Source organism: Fopius arisanus, unplaced genomic scaffold (genome assembly GCF_000806365.1).
Source record: "Fopius arisanus strain USDA-PBARC FA_bdor unplaced genomic scaffold, ASM80636v1 scaffold00033, whole genome shotgun sequence".
NCBI classification, from domain to species: Eukaryota; Metazoa; Arthropoda; class Insecta; order Hymenoptera; family Braconidae; genus Fopius; species Fopius arisanus.
Window position 1 is genome coordinate 326,103 of NW_011887772.1, and position 26,591 is coordinate 352,693.

A 26,591-nucleotide genomic window follows, 5' to 3' on the forward strand; every position below is an offset into this window, starting at 1 on the left:
CGAGTACTCGCACTAGTAATCTCTGTAAAATCAGTGATGAAAGAGATCGTTGAATTTTTCTTTGTCTCCCCATTTTATCCACGCGATGTGTTGTCATCTATCTGCTGCACGTTATCCTCCGGATCGTTGCACAACATCAGAGATAGAAAAAAAAAAAAAAAAAAAAAAAAAAGAAAAATCTCCTTACCGCATGCAGGGTGAACGTTTATTGTACGAGAAATTCACCAGCGGGTAAGTGGGCTCGACGAGAGTGGCCAGTCCCGGCTAGAGTGCCGTTTAGCAATTGCTCTATCCTGTATGTGATTTAATTGTTTTTATTTTTCCTCTCCACGCAAGTTTCATACCGATGAAAACAGAGTCAAAGAGCAGTTGATTGGCAAATATAGAGAACAAGGGAGAATATCGAAAATGTTGTTTGCATGCCAACTAAATTTCAATCAGCAGCTCCAGCGTGCATTTTTTTTCATCCGTTATTTTGCGCTGGTCCATTCTTTTTTTAGTGAGGAAAAAAATATCAAGGCGAACAATTCGCGTGCAGTTGATTAATGAAAGAAAATAAATCCTATTGTCAGGGAAAAAAAACATGGAGAGGAACTTGGATAGATTGGCGAGAGAGAAATTGAGTGGATATTATTGGAAAGATCATCTTTGGATCGCCTTTGTTAGTGGAAAATCGTTTAATTTCAAAAAAATTTATCCTTTATTCGAAATTAATTTTTGTCGTTGGCATTTTTATCTCCAGCATTTTTTTAACCGGTAAAAATTCCTCCATTTCATATAATAAGCAACACATCTGCGTACTCTCACCACAATTATCCTGAATTTAGTGAATCAATTACTGAGCTTGAGAGTTCTTTTTCCCTGACATTAATAAAAATATCATTAGAGTAATTGAAAAAGTAATTTATACGTGGAATCACTTGCTCATTAGTTCTCATTGACACAATTCTGTAATCAAGTGACTCCACCGGAAAATAATAAATCAATTTTCCCCGAGAATTAAGACGACGCAGCAGAAGGAGGTCAGCCATAAATGATATGAGGAATTGCATAAAAAAAAAATAATACTCTTGGTTATCGTTGTCGAGATAAACTCGACACGATAACCGTGAAATTTTTTTGCACAAGTCGATAATTACATCATAGATTACACTACACATTGCTCTTCGTACATTCATCTAGGAAATGGGCACTCGTTCACTATCCGTTAACGTTGCCGTTTCACCCGGTAGAAAGCCAATTAACTTCTTTTCCAATGTACTTCAATCTTTGGCGACCTGGGTGTTCTCATTTTTGCACAATTTTCCCCATTTTCCTCACCCACTAGTTACGAATACTAGTATACAGATGTGAATTTCTCCTTCTGCTCGTTCGATCGTGGAAGTTGACTATACATTCGATGAATCGCACCAACACGAGTTCAACATCTTATGGCGCAGTTATTACCCCTGCGGTAGTGACGGCGAATGGGCATTAACTACCGACTACTATCACGAATCCACCTAGTCTGAAATTACCGTCGTTAAGAAATTCTAGTTTCTGAGGGCGTTACCATTCCACCGAATTACAATAACTGACGGAAAATTATTCTTTTTTTGGTGGCGCACGTATACACTGCCAACTATTTTTTTTATTCATCTTTTCATTCCAGAAAAATAATGACAGTAATGAATTTCCCGGATTTTCACCTTTGGAAATGGAAATTGTATTTTTTTTATCAATTCCAAGTTTTCCGGCAGTCGCGGAAAAATATAGGCAACTCGTCACCACCACAAAAACTATGATTTATGACGAGTCTCACGATTAAGTCCTCAAAAATATAAGATATCCCCGTGATGATTAATAGAGCGGATTAATTAGCAGTGACGGTAAGAAGATACTAGTGCTCCTTGAATTTTCTCAAGCTACTTGAAATTCAATTACAAGGGAATTCATATTCGAAAGCGCTAGAAATTCAGGTTGGCCATGCAGTTTACTCAGCAGCATCGAATTTCATCGTCCATGATAATTTCAACTTAAGAACTTTTCCAGTAATTGCATGAATATCTGAATAGCTAAGTACCGTTTTTAATTCTCAAAAGGTCGATCCGAGGAGAGAGGGGCGCGCAAAGATAAAGAAAACATCGCGAAATAGTTACATATTCACCGATAAAAGTGTGATGAGAAAAAAAAGAAAATTCTAAAATCAGCTAGACCTTTTTCTCGGTGGGAATAACGTGTTCTGTTCATTCATCACCGTCACATGGTGTCCTGGTGCCATCCACTTTAACGCGGGAATGAGCTTCCAAGTAGTGGGAGTAAAAAAGTTGCATACTGTTGACAGAATGACTGCACATGGAGACAGAGACAGAGGCAGGGTTGGCACGAGACTTTAGGTGGTTGATGATCATGTGGTGCAGGTATAGGCTATCGCACGTGCGCAAATCGTTCATTCCCCAGGCCATGAGCTGTGCCATCCGAAAGGCTATTCACTGGTGATATCGCTGTGTCACGTCTCGATTAAATTATTTCAGAAATAGCTGTCAAATTCAATCAAATTCCATGACATCCCCTGAAATCATTTCAAATAATTTTAAATCATTTAAAATCATGCAAATGGAATCCATGATTACAATGATTTCATTATCTAACTCGGAAAATCTGAAACAGTGGTGTCACTGAATTTCAGACTGAATGAGCCCTTCGCTATCATCAGGTTTGCACCAGACCGGACAGCTTCCTGTCAGCTTTGACATTCAAATTTGAATGACAACATTTACCATGATTAACCATCATTCGCCATCATTCGCCATCATTCGCCATCATTCGCCATCATTCACCACCATTCAACCTCTCCCTCGCTCGCCCCAAAGAGTCACCCACAAAAAAAAAACATCAATTGCCTGTTGGTATATAAACGAGAGATATTTCTCTTTTTATGCACTCAATTCAGTCGTTAGTCTGTAGCTCGGAGAATAATGATAGCACATATTTACCCCTGGGGCTGTGCTCTCCACAATTCTTACATTGCCCCAGAAAAATGAGACATCCTTTGGTACTACGGTACCGCATTACGTATCATATTAAAGGATAACAAATCTCGAATGAGCTTCATCATTATGCAAATTCAGTAGGGGACGTTGGAAAAATGTTGTGAATCAGTATTTTTCGGTGATACTCTTGTGTACGAAAGGGGAGTGTCGACTGATGGTCTTGCACGACCCTCAGCACGTCTCTGGAATATAGATTCATCGTCCGAAGGATAAACTCCAGAACATTCCATAGATGCCAGAGTCTCTCCCCTCGGCATTACATTTTTCATAAGATTTTACTGGAAGAATCCCCCATCGAGGATCTTCCATCAAATAAACTAATCGCTGGATTTTTTACCGGATCTTATGCTTCATCTCAACAAAAGAATTGCAACCACTTAAACAATTCGGTGCAATTCCCCTGGCGATGACCGGTCGACAGTCCGTAAAATGTCATTGTTTTTTTTCTTCTAACCCTGAATCTCTCTTTTTTTTTCGAGACAGGCATGAAAAGAGAACAGCAGGAGAACGTACATAATGTGTGTTGCACAATTGTCCTCACCAACGTCTCACGATACCAGGCTGTTTGTACACAGTACAGTGGATCTGTACTTGCTTCTCCAATCGCATTCTCCTTTCACAAAAGCAACGAGCGGAAAAGTCGCTCCGCGTTACGAGATACGGTGAGACGTAGGAGAGGAGTCCTCGGGATACCGTGCACCATAGTTATTTGGCGAAAAGAAAAAGCCCGGAAAGGGATGCTTCTGGCCAGAATCTTGGACACACATACAGGGTAACTCCACCCCCTTACCTACCTGTGTACGAACTGTGATTCTCAGCTTTTAAAGGATAGTACGGGGGTCGAGTTCGTTGGCACAAAAGACTTAAACGACGTTGTTCTTTACTTCTAGTCGACGACAAAACGAGTGAAAAGATGTCTACTGCAGGTGGCACTGACTCATTCCCTTAATTTTCTTCTTTACTTTTAGACACAATTTTTTTATCAGCCCCTTTATTCTCTCTTTTTTCTTCTAGTCTCCGAGGGTCTTATCTCTACGTTTTATTCTGTTATGATTTTTTTTTTTTTCTATGGATTCTCGTCGTTATTTTATTCTTGTGAAGAGGCACCTCGTGTGTAATCTAGACTTCCAGGCGCCTTTCATAGGTTCGCCCATTGCGCAAGTCCTGGTCGATCGCACGTCAAAACTACAGAAAAAATTTTGAATTCACAATTTTTTCAATTTTTTTTTCCCTCGGGTGGAATCGTTCAAAAAAAAATCGCATTCATCTCGAAAATTCACCGAAATTTCGATTTTTCAAAAAAGTTAAATGGATTCCAGAGAAGAATAAATAACCGGTAGAATAATCCTTGGGGAATAGAGTACCGTTATATAATAATCCATAAATTGAGAGTAAGAATCATTGAAAAATTGTTTCAAGTTGAAACGTCGACAGAGGAAAATGAGAATTAACAAAACAGGATTGGCCAATGGTTGGACATGAGTAGCGTGTACAAAAAACAACTGGCCTATAGGAAATCCGATATAGATGAGACTCACGAACAGCTCGTAAAATATGAGAGCCAACGTATTACACGAGAGCTTCCATTCCACGTTTCGCCTTTATCTGGTCCCTTTCTGCTTTGTTGACACTAAGTCTTGTCAGCATTTCGCGGCATATTCTTCATCCGGGTATCCATAACCCCGGGCCAGCCGTCCACTTCAATTGCACCGGGTAAAAGTTTTCACACCTCCCACGTATTCCAACTCCCAATTCATTCCATTACCCCGTCATAAATAGTCGTCTCTTTATCCCCCAACAGAAACAACTTGTTCACCGGTTTTGCCGTGCAATCGAGCCTCTACCTTTGGAATTAAATGAATAATAAACAGGGATAGTGCTCAAAACATCTCTACTTACCTCTCATTCCACATATTTTTTCTCTTGTCTTTTCATTTTCCAAAATAAGCCCTCGGCACAAGCTCGCTTGAACTTTCAACCGCATGTGGCTCCTGTGGGCGAAGGCGTGAAGCGAGCCAAACCACTAAATTATGAGCTTAATTCCGTTCAACGATTTCACCTAGCTCGGCATCGAGTGAGAGAACACGAAGAAGTATTACATGAATCCTCCACTCCACCTCCCTCTCGTTTGTTAAAATTGGCGGTCTCTGTGGACAATATTTCCAGTCAGAATTGAACAGCGAAAAAAAAATAAACGAAGGATCCAGTAAAATTTCAAAGATTCCAAATTGCGAAATTTCGTTGGAGTAAATTACTCGCCGCAATTCCAGAGAAAATACTCATAATCACTGACCAGAAACTCGTTATACTAATTTCCTCTTTGATTATTGATGATTTCATTACGTGAATCAAAATTTAATACTGTACTCGCTCCTATATTTAATTTTAATATAACTAATGAGTTATTCTGAATGAAAACAGTGATTACCACAGTGTGATGAATATTTTACATTTTATCGTTGCACTCTGTATTATGAAATCGTTCAATGTCTATTAATTTACGAATGGAAACGGCTCGTGATTACCCGGACATTTTGAATTTAATGGAGTGGTTGTTATTTATTTTGGAGTCGGAATAAAATTGTCGGTCATGCTTTAACTGCTGGTAAATGTGTCGATGTAGAAAATTGTGTGAAAATGGTAAATTAATTACATGCAGATTGGGCAGTGCTAGAAATGTCTCGATTAATTGTTCTTTTAATGAAAAATCATTTTTGAATAATTAATTCCCTCAAAGTGATTTTTTTCAGTCGATCAATTTGATTCCACATGCACTCGCTTCGCGGATAATTTCAAATGCATAAAATGGAAAATATTTTCACTTGGATTATCACTGGTGATACCTTTTCTCCTGCCTCTTCCTCTCACCGAATTTTCGTTTTTCGATGAAACAGCTCTAGCATTATCACAGATACAATTTTAATTACTCGAAAAATATTCTCGATACGGGTGTATCGAAGTAGCACCGAGAAAATAGTTGACTAAAATTATCCATGCCAGTGACGTATTTATGTGCCACCCTAAAACCCTCATTTCCTCGTCAATGCCAGCGTGAAATTTCATTTCGCAGTTTTACTTTCCCCGACTCTCTACCCACCAGAATTATGATGAGGCGACGAAATTACTCTTTCATAGGTCGAAATATAGTGGAAAAGTTGGATAAAAAAGAATAAAGCAGAGTCCATTCGATTTGAGTCCTGAAAGTCAGAAGCTGAGTCCGCCATTGAAGTTGAGTCAGAAAATATTAACGTAAGAATTGCGAGACCCGCAGGTTTCAATCCATGAGAATTACGATGAGGCGACAAAATAATTATTTCACGAATGGAATAACAGCGAAGCCGAAGGAAAAAAGAATAAAGCTGAGTACATACATCTTCTCGGTGAATCCGCTGATGCTGGGAATACTCTATTACAAGCATCGCCTGTATGTGGGGAGCATCAGTCAGCATCACTTGTCATCGTCTGAAAGATGAATGGTGGACATCCAGAGAACTGGACGCCTGGGATCGCGTTGGAGTGTCAGAGTGTAAACCTCATTCCCACCATGTCTCTGCTGTTTCCCGAATGTTCTTCAGTTACTATTTGTAAATTCCACTCACCAAGATTTAGCTGAGTAATTTATCGCCATTAATAACTGGACTGCACCACCAAGACGAGACAAATGAACATCCCGAGGGAATGAATATTGGCTGGAGGGGTGTCAAGTGGACTGAAACAAAAATTAATGGAGAAAAGATGAAAGCCCATTCACTTGCCGTGACGAATGACATTACCAAAAGAGAGAAAAAAAAAAAGAAAAACTAATAATAAAAGGTGAATTCTGGTGGGCCTTTTTCCCTTGCCTCACCACCAATGTCTCCCCCATTACGCCTGTCATCCATGAACACCATCTACTTATTCCGTGTTCTATCATGCCTTCGTAACGGCTCTATATGTTGTTGACCCAAATGCCGCACAATGGCATTCCCCGCTTGTTCACGTATCTTCCACAGTAGCTAGTGGTGAATTGTGATTGTGCCAGTGTAGGTGCACCTGGACGAGCTGAAGGTATTGGCGAATATTGTTCTCGACGATCTCACAACGAATCAATCTGCAATGGCCATAATACATTGTGAATTACACCGCTGGGTTCCGTAATATCTATGCTTCAAGGGTTATCAATTGTTTACTTAAACCCAGCGTTTTCCATCAATTTGTTCTGCAGCTTGAGCATTAATTTCGTAGTAATGGAGTTTAAATCTTGCCGGTTTCAGCTGGGAAACATGTATGGAATGGATGAGGTCATTAGGACAACGGAGCAAGGCTCCGGTGCTTGGATTAGCCGACAGGATTTGCGATGAGTACCTTGCAAGTGGAAAGCACAATTCATGAGGCTTATGTCATCAGTTCGCTTTTACCAATTCGAGATGAACAATAGCTGGGAAATTGTGACGAGTACAGATCGAATCATCCAATGGGAATCCCAACCTGGATGAGGGAATCAGCTATGCTGTATCTTTTGGTTCTTCTCTCCGAACGCACATTGAACTCTTCACCTCTGATCAATCCATTCCTACAAGACTCTCATCACTCCCTTTTTTGCCTTCGATTCTTCTGAAATCAAATGGTTCCTTCCACCCTCAGTTTACCTTCACTATCCGTCTCACCTACATTCGAAACCATCCATTGTGCTCGTGATTCGTAACATTCTTCGGTGAATCAAGAATCTCCGCCCTGGGCTTTCCTCTGAACGAACCCATAAAGGTGTTATTCAAGAAGAGGTAATATTGTGCACCCTTATGTACACCTATATACTTTGTCGCAGTATATAGCCAACAGCTTCAACTTCATCCGAATTTAAACTCACCTTCAATCGAATGTCGAATCACAATTGGTGATGCTCAAGGCAAGCACGACATCGGGGCCAATCGAATCTTCGAGCGAGTCAGGAGGGTTATCCAGGGTGAAACTATTCACTGTAGATGTGGTCCGGATGAAAGCGGAAATGCCAAAGGAATTCGCCGTTCAATTTTGCTAAGTACAATCGATTGAATCATTGGCAAATTGGTTATTCGACTCCACGAGCCTTCCCCGGCATTCGTCATTATTCTTTGAGCATTCTCCGAGCATTTATCGAGTACTTTCAAGCGATAACACAGCATTCATTGCACCTATATTAATACATCATCATGTATATGCGCTGAGAAGCCCAGCGATGGATTGCAATTTGCACGGTTTTGAATCCTGAGCTTCCGCAAATCCATGTACAATAGGAAATGTAAGTAAGGATGGAATAGAGGCTGTACATAAGGGTGCGCATCTGGTTGAATAGAAACCTCGAGGTGCCCAACATTTGATAGTACCCTGGTGAATGTGTGCATACACTTGAACCCCCTACCGTGAAATCCACAAGTATGTATAATATTCACAGAGAACACCGATATCAAACACTGATACTATTAGTACACTGGGAGATCGCCAATGAGCTTTGTTGAATGTGTGGTTTGGGATGAGATGGAAGAGACAGGTAAACGGAGGGTATCCCTGGGAACAAAGTTTATTTTGAATCAGCTTGAGAGCTCTTGCTGGAGGGAGTTGTGGACTGGTGTATGTTACCCTTCCGCTTGGCTGTATATTCTCGTTTATCCCCCTTTTGGTCTACCTTTAGTGTCTCTTGAAAACAGGCTCAAAGTGCATTTGCTTTGAGTTAATTCTTGATCTCTCATGAGGATAATGGAGGTGGACAAGTCATTACTATCATCATTCCATCGATAAGTTTATTTCTTTTATACACAACAATAAATATCGACCGTAACATAAGTCGCATTATCTTTCGCTTCGTTTATCATCATTTTTTTTTTTTTTTTAGTTAATTCTGCTTAAAAATTGTCATCTAATATATATGCGTTGCTCATCGAAACAAGAGAGACATGAGATATTTCGAATCACCGCAAGATGAGTCTCTCAGTGCCTATATGTTACTCTTTTTGCGTACGTGTGTTTGTAACTCCCTCGCGCGTCTTTATCCCCCTTTGAATCTCTGGCAGCGTTCCGCATTCTCCAACAACGCAAATACGTGCAAATACTCCAAGGGGGAGAAGAACGTGAATGGGGCGTTGAGTGGTTTCAATTTGAAGGGAAGTTGAATTCTTTTTTCGTGACTCCTCTCTTTTAGACAAAATTGCCAAACAGATGCTCAACTATTATTACGTTTTCTGATTCACTGGAAAAATTGAACACACGTGCCGAGACACGAGGCTCTACATCCGTGAGATCGTCGGTTATTTTTTATTTTTTATTTTTTTATTTTTTGGGTTTTATTTTAATTGGGTGATGGATTTCTCTTTTTATTGTTTTCCTTTTGTGGAAAAACAAAGGATTCTTTGGCGATTGAACTTAGGTATGAGATTACGTAGCGATATCCAAAAATGCTTACCAAACTTTTACTCGTAATTAGTTAACTTTGATTATCGTAATTGGCATTTCAGTTTAATTGAAGTCAATCGTTTTTTTTCGCACTGCTGAGATCGATCTCTTGTAGGCGCCATTCGAGGGTATCCAAGTACAATAAATTCGGAGATTTCCAATCCTCAAATTTCTGCACTAAATTGTCGTGGAAATAAATTATTTATTATTATTTTAAATAAATTACCCAATATTCCGTGGCATTTTATCTTCACAAGTGAATAATTTTTCAATTTGACAATCAGTCGATTGTCAATATGAATATTATAAATTTTAAGAATATCCTGTAACAGTTGAAGAAAAAATAACAATTCCACAAATTCAATTCCGAAATCGCGGACTCAAAGACGGGGTAATTAATTGATTGTAAAAAAAATCAAGTACTTGGATATCCTTAACGTAAAAACGAAAGCCATGCACATTGGCATTGCGTGTAACTGTAATTCGTTCCTCGAAACACATTTGGTGGAAAAATTCGACAAGTGAGAAAGCTTGAGTATTGTTAAACGTAATATCAAATTTGGAAGGATATTGACATGAATCTTTTCATATTTCTCAACATACCGCCCTGATACCCAGAGCCTAGCAACAAATTTCACTCGTGTCCCTAATTTCTCGCAAGACTGACAAATTATTGACGGACAACAACTTCATTGGAACTTTATCGATCAAATTCCCCAAGGATAGTTTCCATACTTCATTACGCAAGTTTCTACCGTGTAATTTTGACATTCTCCGTTAACAATCGCGATGAAAAATAAAAACAGCCTTCATTGCGCCATAAAGCTAGGATAAATTAGGAAGAATAATTAATGGCAATGTCACCTCAACGAAGCAAAAAAAAAAATAAGAAATAGGTTGTTTCTAGAAAATTCTTGTACATGGCCGTCTTATTTCTATAATGAAACCTATATAAAAGTTACATGAATCGACGTCGATTAACAGTTATTCCGACAATCCATATCTGAAACATTTTTATTCGTATCATCACTCTGCTCTCTGGTCCTAGGACATGAAAATTGCATTCCACATGACCCGGGGCTCTCTAATATTTCACTTTTAAAATCATGTCGTGCTCGAGTGTCTGCCCTGTTATTTGGTGACTAGTTTTGGCCTTTTCCGTGCTGTAATGCTCCCACGAGATTTCCACCGTTTCATGACTATCTTAAGAAAGAATGGAGTGCGCGGAGTGATAGAGCTGCTAGAAGATGTGCACTGGAGATGGCCCTGCTGCTGTCTGAAGTGACTGCAACAAAAAAAAAATGACAATAACCTTCACCTTTAATATTGACAAACCACCGCGATAAAAATGCTCCAACGAAAAATTCCCAGTGAGACTAAAAAAAAACTCGTGTCTGTACTTTCAACATTTCACTCTTAATATTTACAATGGAACAATTAACACGGGCTGTAATGATCGTCCCATCAATTCCCTCGACCAATGAACAGCATAAATGGCGGTTGGGAAGATATTGGCTTTTCCCAACCGAATGATTCGATTTTCTCCCTGTATTTTTAAACCCACTCTATCTTTGTCAATTTCAGTTTTCAATGTACGATCAAATATTTGGCTTTTCCACTGCACGTCGGTTGGACACCAAAGAGCGCTCTCGAGAATTACGATCTCTCTAATCCCGCACCGATGGCTGAGGGAGGCAGAGGGTTATATACCCAGGACCGTATGTAACAGCTGGTTTTTCATGTCGTGTGTAGGTGAGGGTATCCCCCAGGCGAGAAAATATCGGAGATCGTTTCTCACGAGTTGATATATTGTTCAATGTATTTTTGCACACAGTTTCTTTTTCACCCACACGATTGAGAAACGTTTGGCGATATAAATACGGGGATTTTTCGGAGTTTGGTGGTGGTATTGAGTGACTTTTTTCAATCTGTGAATCTAGATTGTGCATCAATCAAGATTTAAGTATCCGCTATGAGAAGGCCTAGGGAATTTCTCCATAATGAAACTCTAGGCCATTTGGATTTTAATTTGAGTCCGGTACTTTCTGCAAACGCGTTACGAGAGGTAACGCATCTTAAACTATCACTTAGGATTTGCCTATCTAGTCCTGGCGGAGATCCTCAGCATCCTCAGCACTGTAGATGAGGAGGTCTGAGACAGAATAGAATGGCGACGGCGTACAATGAAGTGGGTGCTTTCAACTCACTGAGTGTCAAGCCGTAAGACGAGTCGATAAGGATTCTCAGAGCATCACGTGACTCTCATGTACGACGAGGATGTAGTTTACAAGAGAATAAAACGAGCCGAATAATCAGGTATGCAAAGGTTTTTGATAACGAGGGGGCATAAATGTTTGAGAGGAGAATGAAGCCCGCTTGAAAGTTTCCGAGTGCGAGGGGTAGAATGAGGTGGGCTGGTCTCTCAGGGGGTATGTACATGTGAGGAAGATGTATATGAGAGTAGACGGAAATGGCAACAATTTTGGCACCACTCGTTGCATGAAGTGTGTGGAGAATTTTCAATTTCACATGGGACTCGGGCCAGTGGTGAAACATGATATGTGTCTTCGAGGTCCGTGAGAGCGTTATGCGAAGACTTAATGGAAATATTATGGATTTGATGCATAAATGTAACAACGTACATACTCGGAATATTTTCTCAGTGAGAGATGACGTAATATCACTATTGGGGATTATCGGAAAATGTCCTTTTATCCTTCCATTTTTCGTTGAAAACATTCTCTACGCTTCTAGTTTAAATTCACTCCTTTAATTCACGTCCACGCAGCCTGATTCCCAGAATTCACCGTTAAGACTGGATAAATGACTTATCAGTTATCAAGCATTCACAACGGGCGTGATCAAGTGTTGGTTGAATTGATCCCCCGAAAGTTTTCATCAAACTTGAGACACCCAATATCATTGAATCCTTTTTGTTGCATCGAATCCCCCAGAAGAGGATTAGTGCACCTGGGATTTAGCTAATTCACGCAAGAACCGAGAGATAGGGTTGGATGGGAGCTATATACATCAGTGGTTTACGATGTGTCAAAGTTTTGGAAACATCCAGTCACTCTACCCCTGTCTTACGTCAAAAGATAGCAAGCCTCTGCCTGTCAAGCCCCTCGAGCTTGGCAAGTTGGAAACAAGCTTTCCCCCTTGGAATCTTTTGGTGGTCTGTTGTGTCGCGTTGCCCCTGGGTTGTCCCTGAGAGGCTCTGACAATTCACCACTTCAAGTGACAATTTTCTGGGGGAAAGAGGGTGGGTAGAATGATGTAATGTTGTGACTGATAACTTACTTTGAGCGGGTACAGGCTCCCTCAATCCAATTTGCACCTGCAACTCACTCTCAGCCTCGTACATCCCCGGTATTCGTGCGATGCAGTGAATGGTTAACTGGTTATTTGAGTAATGGAAGGGGAGGAGATCAATGCTCAGTTCGCCCCACTGTAGTTGTGATTCTTCAACGTAAGGAGAATTATTACCCATGTTGTAGTCCGATCTTTCCATCAGTTGACTCGCATTTATCGGTCCAATCTGCAACATCGATATATCATAAATTATATTTACATCATCATTTGAAATAATACCTGATATATTCTTCTTGGAATTGCAAACCAAAAACATTTAACACCACCATATGTTTTTCTTTTCGTTGTCATAATATTCGAATAATGAGGATATTTGAAAAAATTTAGCGTAAAAAGGCTGACCCGTATAGGAAGGAGTTAAGAGTGGGTAACGGCTAGCCAGCACTTTTTAGTATGTAACAACCACCCTCGTTTGGGTGGAAAATTTAAATTTCGCTTACGTAAACATCTCACTCATGCAGATACTCGCGCACACGTATATCTGTGTTGAGTGCGTCAGCGTTATGAAAAAGTATATAACGATCGAGCCAACAGTGAGTTAAAAAAACGGTTTTTTTTTCCTCGGGCGAGGGGAGGGGAATTTTTCGCAGTCGAGGCTTTTAAATTGCCACAGAAAATCTGACAAAATTGACTCGATGGCCCTCATCTTGACGCAAATCCCAGTTTATCTAATGGAAAATGAATGATTCGAGTATGAGGACATTGCGCATTCCAACAGAATTGTACATTCAACACTGGAATTCACACACCCGTGTAATTCGATGTTTGTTTTGAAAACATTCATGTCGGTAGCGATTGATGCCAGTGTTTACCTGAATAATATTAATATTAACCTCTGGCTTGGTTACAACAAATTTTGGTGGGAGCGCTTGCATGAATATTCAAATTGAAGGAAAATTCACTTCTACTTTTGAAATAAAAAATATTCGTTTGTACGAAAAAAAAATTTTTTTTCTGTATATGCAACTCCACCGAGTTTGAATATTCAATCGTTTTTCACTGTTATTCACAAAAGACTGTTATCTATCTCATGTGAAATTGGGGTTTTATATATTTATCTGATGGCGCGTATTTAATCTCCAAAAGTGTCCGGTTTTCGGTGCTCCGATGACTATTTGGAAATTGTGGGGTTGATATAAATGTGAACTCTCTCTCGTGAACTTTGAGAATTGATTGAATCGCATTTGGGAATTAAAATGAAATGCATTTACTGGACATGATCAGGTTTCGTTATCATGTTTCATGACAATCAGAGAGGGATTTTCGTTGATATATATATTGAATTTATAAAAATCATCAAACGATCCGAACAATTGTAAAAAGTAGAATAATATTTTTTCGATTAATTTCTCCTGAGGATTCCTAAAAATTGATAAATATTTTTCTCCTGGCCTCTGGTGAAGCGCTGACTGGCAGACCTGGCAGGAGATGATAAAAAAAAAAGAAAACAGACAGCGGTATTATTTCATCAACGCTGAATGGTATGACAGTAGAGAGTGATTTTGAAAACCGGGTCCATCCTCTGGTGTAAGAATCCCTGTCGTCTGTTGAGGCGTCGATAGCCGTCGACCCTCGGTTTCACAGTCAAACCATCCCCACCTTCACCAAGGACAATGATACCCGGATTAAATTCAACGGATATCACAATCCCCACAACTGGGATTACTTCGGTGCCAACATAATACGACGAAACCTTCGCACTGGCGCAACTCCAGTCTCTTTTGATGCAATGATCGTTGGAAATTCAACACAAGCGATGGTACGTGTATAATCGGGACAAACTTCACCACTCACGTAGATCCACTGTGGGAAACTCCAGAGTTCCACTCGAAACCCGTAAGCACACTCGGTGAATTCAACGTTCTCCACTCATCCACCTTGAATTTTGTTTGTATACATTTTACGCAACGGCGTTTTGTCCGACGATATAGTGGAAAAACCGGCGCCAAACCCTCCCCATCGAGCCCCCTCCCCTCCCCCCTCCCTACCCCCTTTTGTAGAATATAATTCACCACTTGGGAAATGCATTTGTGCGCGAAGAACCCCAACTCCCCCTCAGCTCACACGCTCGTTTTGTACCGTTGAATTTATGCCGGCATGGGTCTCGTGAATTCTCTCAAACGGGCCATTTTTGCCATCGCAGGTTTCCACCTCCATCCACAAGCACCAGGAATGATGGTGAGGGTAAACAAAAAAAAGGAAGATAAACTTGAGGTTTTACAGGGTTATATTTGATGTCACACACACAGCAGCGATTTCTCTCCGTTTTGTAATCATCGAGGCACTGGATGTCACCGCGAATCACTTCACAAAAGTTGTTATGAAATTTTGTCACTTGCTCCTTCAAATTAAAATGATATCGGTTATTTCTATTTAAAAAATATCCCATGGGAATTTACGAGATTCGAATCGATGGTTTTTTTTGTCGCATGAAAAAAAATGGAGAAAATTAAAACTAAAATCGCATGGGGAGAGACCATTTCCAGCCTCGAATCTTTATCCGCTCTCTCGATGAGAGCTCCCTGGGGCCGTTTGAACTGAATAGAAATTCCCTGGTGCCCCCAGTCAATCGGATTTACCAGTATAAATCTGGCCACTGGTATGCCCTCCCAAAAACGTGGACGTTAACGTCAGAGTGAAAACCCATAAAACTTTCTCGAAACATCACGCCCTCTGTATCATTGGAGTTTGATGCTACTTGAATAGTTATCTCCATTGTATTGCATATCGTCTGCAGAAGTGGTTGGCCGATGGAGCCCAGCAAGCACGAGCAAAGTGGCTAGAGGATGGGGGTGAGCTTGGAATCCTTGAAACTTCGTATGCATGCAAATTCGAAATGGGGAAACGAGTAGACGAATTTCAATGCTCAACTCACTCAAACATCTACAGCTTGTAACGTAGAACACCTCGACGCTTGTAGCTTAGTTGCATCCGATGTTTGTTGTTGCTCCATTTTTTTTTTTGTTAATCGGTGCTTTCATTATTCCCCAGCTACCTACCGTTCTCTGTCCTCCACTCCTCTGTTTTTATCACTTAAGGTTTCATCTCGCGTCAAGATTACCCTCGCTCAGTTTCCGTGCCATGCAAGCTTCTATTAGGTTTTTATGTACAGAAGAGGGAGGAAACGAGATTGGGAAGAAATGAAGAAATGAAGTCAGATAAGCATCATCAGGTTTATGACACCACTCTGGCATCTCTTCAACTCGGATCAAGATTACGGAATGTCAGGGCCAATTGACACGTCTCGAGATCAATCAAGATGATATCCTTTTTATCTTGTTCTCGTGTGGCTGGAATAATTGAAAGTGAAGGAGTCAAGGTGGCAGGGGGTGATCCGGGTATCTTGATGTGAATCTAGGATCAGAAATGGAAGGCTTGTTGGGATTCAACTTGGATTCAACAGCATCTGCTCTTCACTCCTAAATATCCATCTGAATGAGATTGAAAGGATTAGGTGTGTATGAGTAACGAGAGTTGAATGAGTACTTGTTGTAATTCTGGTTAAAGAGCAGCAATGGAGTAGAATTGAATACTCTCCTGTCACGGGTCATATACACCTCGTTCTCTATGTCCACCTCCGTCATCTCTTAGTGGTCGTACTCCTCTCGTAAAACGATACAACACAACTGAAGTGGCAACTGCTGGTTGTTCCGGACATTCAACCTGTTTCGAATGGCTAGTCTCGCGCCTCATATTCATGACGTGGATTTATATCGGCCCAGCGAGGCGTCACCATGCCACCGGGTTCACGCTTCGGGTAAGGTGAACGCGAATTTCATGGAAGGTCATAGAACGATCATGGGGACTTGGTTTGATCTAGTCACGGATCATTCATACGATTGATCGACAAGAGAATCTACATTACTGATTATTCTCATTCAACTGAAACTATACTCTCATCACCCAATCATGCACCATCAAATCTGATCATCTCATTGAATATAAATTTTGATATTGCTTCGAGTAGCTCATATACATTTCAGTGCAAAAGTTGAGTTGATCCCTGGAAACTTCATCGACCAGAACAATCCCAAGGAAACCAGAATGCAGAATCTGATGTATACTAATGTAGTTGGAGGAGCGTCAGGAGAGACTTATGAATTGAAAGGAAAAATATCCAGTGCCTCAGACAAAATCAATGCAACTAAACAAAAGAAGAAAATCACAAGGCTCTTAGAGAACAAAGACCTTCACCCGAGGGTTTCCAAATTGAATTGCACCGAAGGGTGAGTTAGGGTATGTTTGATGGCAGAATAGTGGGTGGAGGGGTTGGAGAAACGAGGGCAGAGATCGCTTTGTTGAGCGTCATCGGTAAACACAGCATCTCAGTATTGCCAATAAAATGAGGAAGTCCCGCTTTGATGTTCACATTCGAATCGTAAACGACGGTAAAAGGTAAATGACAAATATCTGTAGAAAGTCCGGACGAGGGGGAGGAGAAAAAAAATATTGGATTTTCCCCCTATGCTTACATTACATGACAAACGACAATGGCGAATGAAATATCGCTTAGACGTTCTATCTTCATCTAATGGCTTGTAGGATTTGTCCTATCGGCGCCAGTGGGGAGGGCTATGGACTCACGTAAACGCTATTTCTCCACCTTGGGGTGGCAAGAAGTTTAGATTGAGGGTGTTAGTGAAAGAAAACTTTGGCCAGACGATACCGTTCGGTCATCTCCGCCATTTGCAATCCTCCGGTGGAATACAAAAATTCAATTGGCCGACGACGATGGTCAAAGTGGTTAAATTGCTTCGCCGGACGACGGAACCCGGAACCAGGAACATCCTGGGTTCAAGTCCGGTTTGAGGTACTGGAGTCTAGACAACAAAAATCGTCGGAACATCTGAAAAAACATATTTTCCATGATTTTCGTTGGTCACCAGGAGAGTCTGCACGTGGGGGACATCTCCTGGGATACAATGCTACATCATCGGATAAAAATTCGGGCTATAACACCGCAATAAATATAAACACCTGAATATGGTATTCATGTCGAATAAAAATGAAAATAAAAGATAAAAAAATCGAATTAAAAATTAAAAACAATGATTGCCCATTGAATGTCCAATTTCCAATGGTTTATCGTTATCGATTTGGGGATTGGCAACCAAATTTCACCGTTTTGACAAAAAAAAAAGAGATATTTATGGGAATGAGGTAGGGATTGGTGTCGGGGGAATGCAAGTGGCACTGGGTGGGAGGGCAATGGTGGAATGAAATGCAGGGTGAGAGGAGACCAAGATGAATGGAGTGAGGGATCGATCGCCGCGTGGGCGTTTACACACTGAATAATATTCTGGTGCTCTCGACATCATGAATTGTCCCCAATATCTGGTGCATTCCAGCAATGGCTCGACCCCATGGTGGACCAAAACATCCCGGCATCTAAACATCCTCTTGGCAGTAATCGGACCGTGATAACGAGGGGGATAACTCGGTGGGCTGTATTGATATAGCTTGTATCAACTCAACTCCACCGTCTCAACAAATCCCGAGCATACAACTCATTTTGTTCCCCCAATTTCTGCCCCAATGCTGATAGAAAATGGTATCCCTTTTAAAAAAAAAGGATGAGAAAAAAGAATCGTCTGGAATAATAAAAAAAATATTGTATTTATCAATTGAATTTAATTAAAGAAGAAAAAAAATTGAGTTAATGTAAATTACCGCAAGTCTTGACAATTTGCGGACACTTGCCGAAGGAGAAGCTTGCGTTCCCTCATCAACAAATATTTGTAGAAAAGTTTATTCTTTGAGTTAAAAGTTGGGAATCACGCTCATGAATTCGGTCCGTCAATTATCCCAGGGGCTAGGGTCGATGCAATAGAGGCATCCGCAATCAGACAGCCGTCTGTCTCAAGCGAGAACCGGCGAACTTCCCGTCCGATCAAATCCATAAAGTTTAATCGTAGCTATTACACAGCAAGCGGATACGCGAGATCCCTGCATATAACCCCCAGAAAACGAGATGACTATATATCCAGCAAGTACATAGTATCAAGTACCTGGTCGTATAAGCCCGAGTCTTACATGGACTAGTGGCTGGCACGGGGTAAAATTCTACTTTCTGTCCCTGGATGCAGTCACCGTGGAAAGGTAGATTAGATACAGGGTAGATGGCTCTATGACACTAAAACGATAGTCAACCCACTAGCCACGCTAGTGAAATACATCCCAGCAGCATCGCCCTTGATAATCCCAGTGCTACACTCTATGAATTACTCACGTGGGGATAAAAAATCTTCCAACAGCCCTCTCGTAACGGGCAAAATTTATCTGGCACTCACTGTCCAACGTATTTATGTTTTGATAAAACAAAAAGGGGGATGAAAACGCGGGAGGCTGAGGGGGTTGTGGATGAAATAGAATAGGGAAAGTATTAGTTCATCCCCATCCATTACCAAATGGCATATGAAATTTTTTTACGTCCACTAAAATGTGATGTTTACAAATTCGAATATTTCCGGCTTTTTTACCTTTTAAAGAGATTATTTTCTTCTCATCTATCATAAATATTTCAAACAAAATGACGCATTGAGGAATATTAATTTTTCTCTGCTCTCGAATTTCTCAAATAATCCAATGTAGACCAAGTTTATATTCCAAGGAGTAAAAGAGCAAAAAGAGGAAGCGAAAAGTTTTGCTTTATCTCAAATACTCTACCCGCTGGGTTTTTTTTTTTATCTCCTTTAACCCTATAACAAATTCCACTTGGCTCGTTCACACCTGAAATACGCTTTACGGTGGGGCGCAGTACGGCAATCGTAAGATAGAAACCGGATATCCTGATGCGCATAAATTTACACCGATTTTCCGGAGTCCAAAGGCAAAGGGAAGTCGATGAGGCATGTTTGACGGGCTCTTTTTTTCCTCTTCTCTTTCTTCTCTTTCTATTACAGTATCAGCGAAGCACTCCTCTGTGTGCTATCAACGAAAGCTCGATCGATAATTGGCCGTTCGAAGGCAAGCTTTTACTCGGGGATTGAAAACGTTTGGTCGCGAGTACTCGTAAAAAATGACGAAGAAAAAAAAAAATGAAAATCGCACTGTGTTGCCACCGCTTAGAGTTTTTATTGTCATCCAAGTCTTTGGGATTTCGTTTTATTGGTCTCGATGGACGTGAAAAGAATCGCTGGGTTGGTGATAATTGCAAATGAAAACGTAAATGCGGAAGTGAAAAAATAAAATGGGAGTAACGGAAGAATTAACAATTATCGAATGAAAAATTGTTGATTCTTGAATGGCCGATGTGACGAGCACAATCTCTCTCTCACCTGTACAACGATAATTTCGCAATTGATCACAATCTCAAAGTAATTTCCTTGAGAAGTAATTGAGTGAGAATGTGCACATCATTGGAACCATTAATGATCCTCATTTCTACATGTTGAACAATTCCTCCTCTGGCATTCGCCATCCTCAAAGTAATAGACATCCCCTAAATTCCGATATTTGCAAGAGCCTGCAGTTGACATCAGTCACCACAATGACACGAGGGATATGTCTTTCCCCCAAAATGTCGAAACCAAGAATCCAACCGCTTCCAAAAGGCCCGAGCATCATTACCCAGTAACGACGAAGTGTAATCTTCTCCAAATGATACAGAACATTTAAGCTCCCTATCTCCTCGAGGTAGACGATACGAGCTTAAACGTTACCAGATATTTACTCAGTCAAATATTTGTCCAGAGGCAAGTGCCACGTACCACATTTAGACAGAACATAAATGTTAAAACTACTCAGCAGCTAGGTTGAGAATTATATTACCCCCAAATGGTACATCCCAATGGAGAGAAATGACCCCTTCACTTGGGTGAATAGAGGTGAAATGAAACAGGGGTCTTGATGGATTTCAAATGAAGTGGTTCATCTGTCATTGTGGAATACTGAAGGTGGGAGTTAAGCGATTTGGATGAAGGGGGCCAAAGTAGGATGACTGAAACAACGGAGCCACCGATAGCTTCTTCACGAGGAGACAATAGATCCATCTGCATGGGCCCTCCATTACCCGATCAGAACATTTGCGTTCGTCTATTGACTTTGTCTTCATAAGTAAGTTTAGCCCGTCGACTAATGGAATTCTGGGCTTGGCTTTTCCACCAAAATTTCTCCGACTCCACTCAACTTCCAGTTGTTGCTACCATTGCATTCATCTCACTTTGCTGTCTATTTACACTGGTGTTGTACCTCACCGGGAAGATACGAGTTCATCCTGTGGACGTGTTTCGTGTACCAACAAGACGGGGTTTAATGGTTCATGAGGCAGATACCGACCAGTGAGGATAAAAGGGTCATCAGGAATCCCAGCTGCCCATGCGTTTCGCTTTCTACTTCGTATCGACGATTGAGTTCATCTGAAATGGATCCGAAGCTCAATTAGAGGAGCACGAAAGGGCTTTGGGTTACACATAACCGATATCATGTAGATAATAATGCCCCAGTCAGGTGAGCATTGGGAGGGCTTGATGCCAATCTCCATGAAATTGGAGAATCGGATGTGCCTGTTGAAGTCTCCCGAACGAGAATAGGACAGAAGATGTGGGAATTAGGGCAGAAGGAGAATGGATACTGAATCCGATCGGCAAATGAGATCGCCACTGAGAGCCGGAAGCTCATTGACATCATTCCACGTACAATTAGTCAATCGTCGGAGTTTATGGCAGTCCCCAAGAGCTAGTGTGCCACTGAGCCCTGATGGCATTTCTCTTTCCATCCAACCACTCTTCATTAACCAAATGATGATAACGGATGCTACACTCAATAGGATGACTGATCTGACAACGTTATAATCAGCATGATCAAAGCCATCATCCATGCTCAATGGAACTCATGTGACGCTTCTGCTATTTATTATCGAGTGCCGAATGAGCTATCAGTGATTGAAACAGACAACGGCAAAGGGACTTACAGCTTCTAGCCTCAAAAAATTACAGGCTGTACATGAGCATAGAGAGGAAAATAACAAATGATGAAACTTGATATCAACAATGTCACCTGACAATAGTGGGATTCACATGGGCGCTGGTTGGAAACAATGGTCTCAGCGTTGGGTATCAATTTCTTGACTCAACAAGGCAACATGGATCTCATCATGCATTGGTGTCCCCGCACTTGAAGTCACCGTACAATTGAATTCTCACTGTCGACAAGTTAATTCGTAACGAGGGTAATGCAGCATCAAGTCGGGTGTAAGTTTTCACGAGGTCTCGCCTGTGGCTTTAATTATAGTCGGCTCGAGTTGAAGTGCTGAGAGATACCTGTGTGTGTTGTACACGGGGTAAAGGCGGGCCCCGGGTTATACGAGAAGAATCCTCTCGGATTTCAGGATGCGGACGACAATGCACTCCGCATGTGGCTAGCAGGAAAGGTAGAATCTTTATATTACAAAATTCCAAATCGAATAGCTTCTCCTTCTCCTCGATATCCATTAGAAATTCAACATTGCCTTGACATACGTTGGATATAGCTCGATACCTTTATTGCATCGGAAATTAAAAGACCATTCGGAATAGTAGCACCGAGTAAAAGCTGTTTGACACCGTGAATGGTGTTTTACAGGTTATCGACGTTGCGGGATACTGCGTAAATCCCCATAGAAAAGTCGTATCCGCGGGATATACTGGTCTTCGGGAAATCCTATCCATCGTACAGCCAAATGACCCTGACAACGTCAGTTCTGACGGGATAGCTGGAGAATAAAATCGAGAGAAGAAACGATGAAATCCTCGAAAGATAAACCGCACAAGAACTCGGACGGATTTCCATGCACCGGAGCTGTGACTTATGTATACTCTTTACTATTTCGCCGACAGTTTATTCACCCTCTTCTGCTATTTTTCTTTGTCTGACTCCTGGGTAGGGTGAGCCACAGCTACAAGAAGCCAGAGCTGATGTATGCACGGTGTATTGTTGTACGATTAGAAGGGTCGGCAAAATATGGCCCATCACAACCATTCCGCTCCGAATAACTACCGACATTATCGCACCCCCCATGGACCATCAGTTTTATTAGAATGTATATCCAACACGCGTTATTCCACATACTCTCTCATTCTCAAATGATGACATCGCAGAATCATCTTGTTTTTATCTGCATCAGTTGCACGAGTGGTATGTGGTCATCGATTTTTCATGAGCTACCAACTAATGGAAGAGAAGTGGATAGATCCGATTGACTGTACGGAATGAATTACTTGATGTGGCGTTAAGGGATGGGCAACGGTCAAAGGATTGAGGGAGAAACATCAATGGCTGAACCTGCGAATGAGGACTCCATTAGATTTCAACATTTCCCTTCATTTTCCCTCGCACTCCTTGTAGGATCAAATGGAATCCTATCAGAATCACGTCATCAACACCCGCTGATAGTCCAAATCCCGGGAGGATATCGATTATCAGGATGCCATTGCCATCTTGTCATTATATTCTAGCAGTTGATTCTTCCGCATTCGTTTTGTGAAGTTCTGAGAAAGAAATTCCTCGCGGATATTTTTCCTTTTTTCTCGATGAAATTTTCTCGTCATGAAATAGAGAAATTCTCGCTAAAAATCTAGACTGGTTTTTCTCTCACTGGCGTAAATACGCTGGGCTCTATAGGAAATCCGAAAATATAAACTCGGATCACGGAGGGAAGTAATTTTCCACGTGATGACGGTCGTGCGGAACGATCTTTCTGGACGTGGAGGGTTTCGCTGGATCGAAGGAGTGTATCCCAGGCGGAAAAAAATAAAAAAAAAAAATCTAGTTCAAATGGCTCGCTGAAGGGGTGTGGCAAATAGTGAAACTTTGGTGCACACGTTCATTAGATCGAAGTTTACCCCGGGGTAATCTTTTTCATTCGCGCCAAAAGTGGTGGAACGTTCGTTACAAGGAAAGATGGGGGTGAAAGGGTTGAAATTTGGTGATGGCGATGACGAGGGCGTCAAGATTGGAATTGAGCTATTATAGTAACTGGTGGTATGAGCTGAGACGATGGGTTCTCAGGGTAAGAGTTATTGGGCTTATGTGCATTTACCTCTATGGTGTTCAGCTTGAAAACAAATTCCACCGGGGGCTTAGATGGTGTAGCTGTGCAATTTGCTTTGAGCGTGTCTCCAGGATCGTAACGATTTCGTTCTGTTGAGATGATGGGCTTGCCCTTTGGTAGAGCTGAAACAAAATCATTCCAGTGAGTAATTCATTGAATTTATTTGATTATCAATAAATTTTTGTCTTCCCTGTCATGAGGATGAAATAAATTTATCCGAAATTTATCCGAAATGTATCCGAAATGCTCCGATAAACTCACCGCTTCATCTCTAAAGACATAATCCAACTCAAATCCGTATTACATCTCGAATTAAACTCATTATTTGTTGGAGGTAGAAGGGGGAAAAAGGGGGAGATCACCAGGTGAAATTCACAATGATTGTTACATCTGAATATACCCACCCTCAAATTCACCCCATATCTCGTAACCGCTCACGCTTCCCTTTAGATTTCATACGTCGTTTAACGTACGAGTTTCACCCTAGTTTTCGAATGAAATTGCTCAACTGTACCCCGAATCCCCTCGAAGCCTTGGAAATTCGTGAATTTCTCTCATTGCCAATCCACACTAGCAAATGAACTCACGATTCGCGAAACGATAGAACAATTAATCGAATCGGGTTACCGTTAGTTTGGGGTGCGATCGTGACCTTTATATCTCGAATATCCAAACGGCACACAACTCGAAATAGGTTTTCTCAATAAGCGAATAACCAAAAGAGAAAAAGATAAAAGCTGTTAAATTTTTCAACCTCTACATTGAGACAATCCAATCGTTTTACGCAAATACCGATGTACCTGGAGGTAGGATTGAAAAGTAGAAGATAGTAACGGGGTATTCCCTTGTGGTTAATGCGGTCGATCGTCTCGATGTGGTGGCGTCACGAGAGAAATGGGAAAACTCGACGGGGGCTTCGTGATCCTTTGAGAAGCTTCTTGCCTTGTCTATAACCCTTTTCGAATCTCCACGGTGTAGCCGCGAAACCATGGCAACACAACCACAGGGCTCTTTATCAAGAAGCAGGTAATGTAATCTTTGGTGAGGATCAGCGTGAAGCAGACTCCAACGTGTCTTTTCTTTTGTTCTAGGTATATAGGATAGTCTCGTTATCGTTGCATGCTGATTAAAACTTTGGTGTACGCGACAAAGGTGGAGTTTCGCTGATGAAATTTATTGGTACTGACGGCTGATTAAGGAGGAGTCGTCCTTTGTAGATGTTGACTGTCACATAGTAAGGCTATTATAATCCTCATTGGCAGATTAATATATTTTTCATTTAAATCTTCATTACATGAAGAACTCAATAACTCCCAATGAAATACTAAAATGACATGGGTCTTTGTTTTTCACCCGTTGGTAATCGAATTTGGAATCGAGAGCAACTCCGGCTTTCTCAGAACATGTGCCACGTCGAACCTGATCAGAATGGATCAATTCCAATCCAATTCTAGTCCGATTGGAATCGGGTATTGATTAGATATCGGTGAGGAAGAATACGGGGAGCTATTCATTGATGAAATCACTGTGTCATGATATTTGACAACGAATAATCCATCGGAGGAACGAGATTAAATGAAAACTGTTAAATCCCTCTGCTGACACCCTCGGACACGAAAAAATTAATCAACTATTGAATGATAATGATAATAATACGCACAAACAACCCAGAGCTTCTTGATGCTCTCCTCCGTGGAGAATGTTGGTGCATCAGCTGTCACCTCGCAGCTGAAATTACCCGTCAGGCCGTACCCCACATTCATTACAGTCACCTGCTCGTGATCAGAATTATTACGCTGAAACGAGAAAAATAAAATAATATGCATTAATCCACCAACGATACAAATCAAATATCCCTTTTTTATTTCACCCCTGAATATTGAAATTTCATGTGAATTAAATGCTATCGTATTTGCGATACTATTCATGGATTGTCACGGTGCTTAGGCTCAAGCCGATTGCAAATAGTCCAGGGGTATTTGTGCAAATGGTCTGGCAAACAATGATTCACGGGTTTGGGTATGAGTGCCACAGGTGCGAGTGCTGAATTGACAAACTTTATTTCGTTTGCTGATGAATAGCGCGATGCACCCATAAAAAATATCAAAATATATATCATTTGGTATTTTTTTTTTTTTGGTTAAATCAATCGCATGTTAATTGTCATACTCACGTGAACGGTTATTCCAGTTATGTTGAATACTTTAATGGGTGGACTCTCTGATGGTGAATAGCGGTAAAATTCGTGCTTACCCCGATACCACTTGACAGAATACAGGGGTTCATTCTCTCGTTCGTAATGACAACGTAATGTTACCTCGTGACCGCGTTCAACGATCTCCGGGATCATCTCCAGGACGACATTCCTCAGACTACGCACCCCTACAAACATAGAAACAGAGAAATGATAATTTCAACGGGACATTAAAATAACTCGTGCTGAATGCCTGATCGGGTATTTGTAATGAGTTTTTTTTTTGACAAAAAATGGGGTGGGAAAAAGAGAATGCATCAAGTCTAGTGCACGTCATTAGGCGGCTTTTATACAGAGGGACAACGAGTGCCGAGGGTTGTACGCGTCAGCGAGAAATTGCAATTCTGGCAAATGACTTCTCGTGGCATCCTCTCGGTAACGTCGGTTTTCCGTTTTCCGCACGCTCTTTCAACTCATCCCTCCCTCGACTTGCCGGTCCTCAGCCTCCTTTTCTCCCTGCCTACGCGCTCCAAATTCCAACCACTTTGCCACCACCAGT

The 26,591-nt window shown here is 41.2% G+C and overlaps 1 protein-coding gene across 1 annotated transcript in view; it reads right to left on the minus strand.

Moving 5' to 3' along the window:
- Positions 1–8,766: 8,766 nt before the first annotated feature.
- LOC105265917 (uncharacterized) overlaps positions 8,767–26,591 on the minus strand; it is a 36,748-nt gene continuing 18,923 nt past the window's right edge. Inside the window, exons 2-6 of the mRNA XM_011303734.1 lie at positions 26,012–26,220; positions 25,499–25,634; positions 23,827–23,960; positions 12,738–12,975; positions 8,767–10,722 (exon numbers count right to left, since the gene is read on the minus strand). Coding sequence (XP_011302036.1) covers positions 10,637–10,722; positions 12,738–12,975; positions 23,827–23,960; positions 25,499–25,634; positions 26,012–26,220 — 803 coding nt within the window. The 3' untranslated portion in view covers positions 8,767–10,636. The remainder of the gene's footprint in view (positions 10,723–12,737; positions 12,976–23,826; positions 23,961–25,498; positions 25,635–26,011; positions 26,221–26,591) is intronic.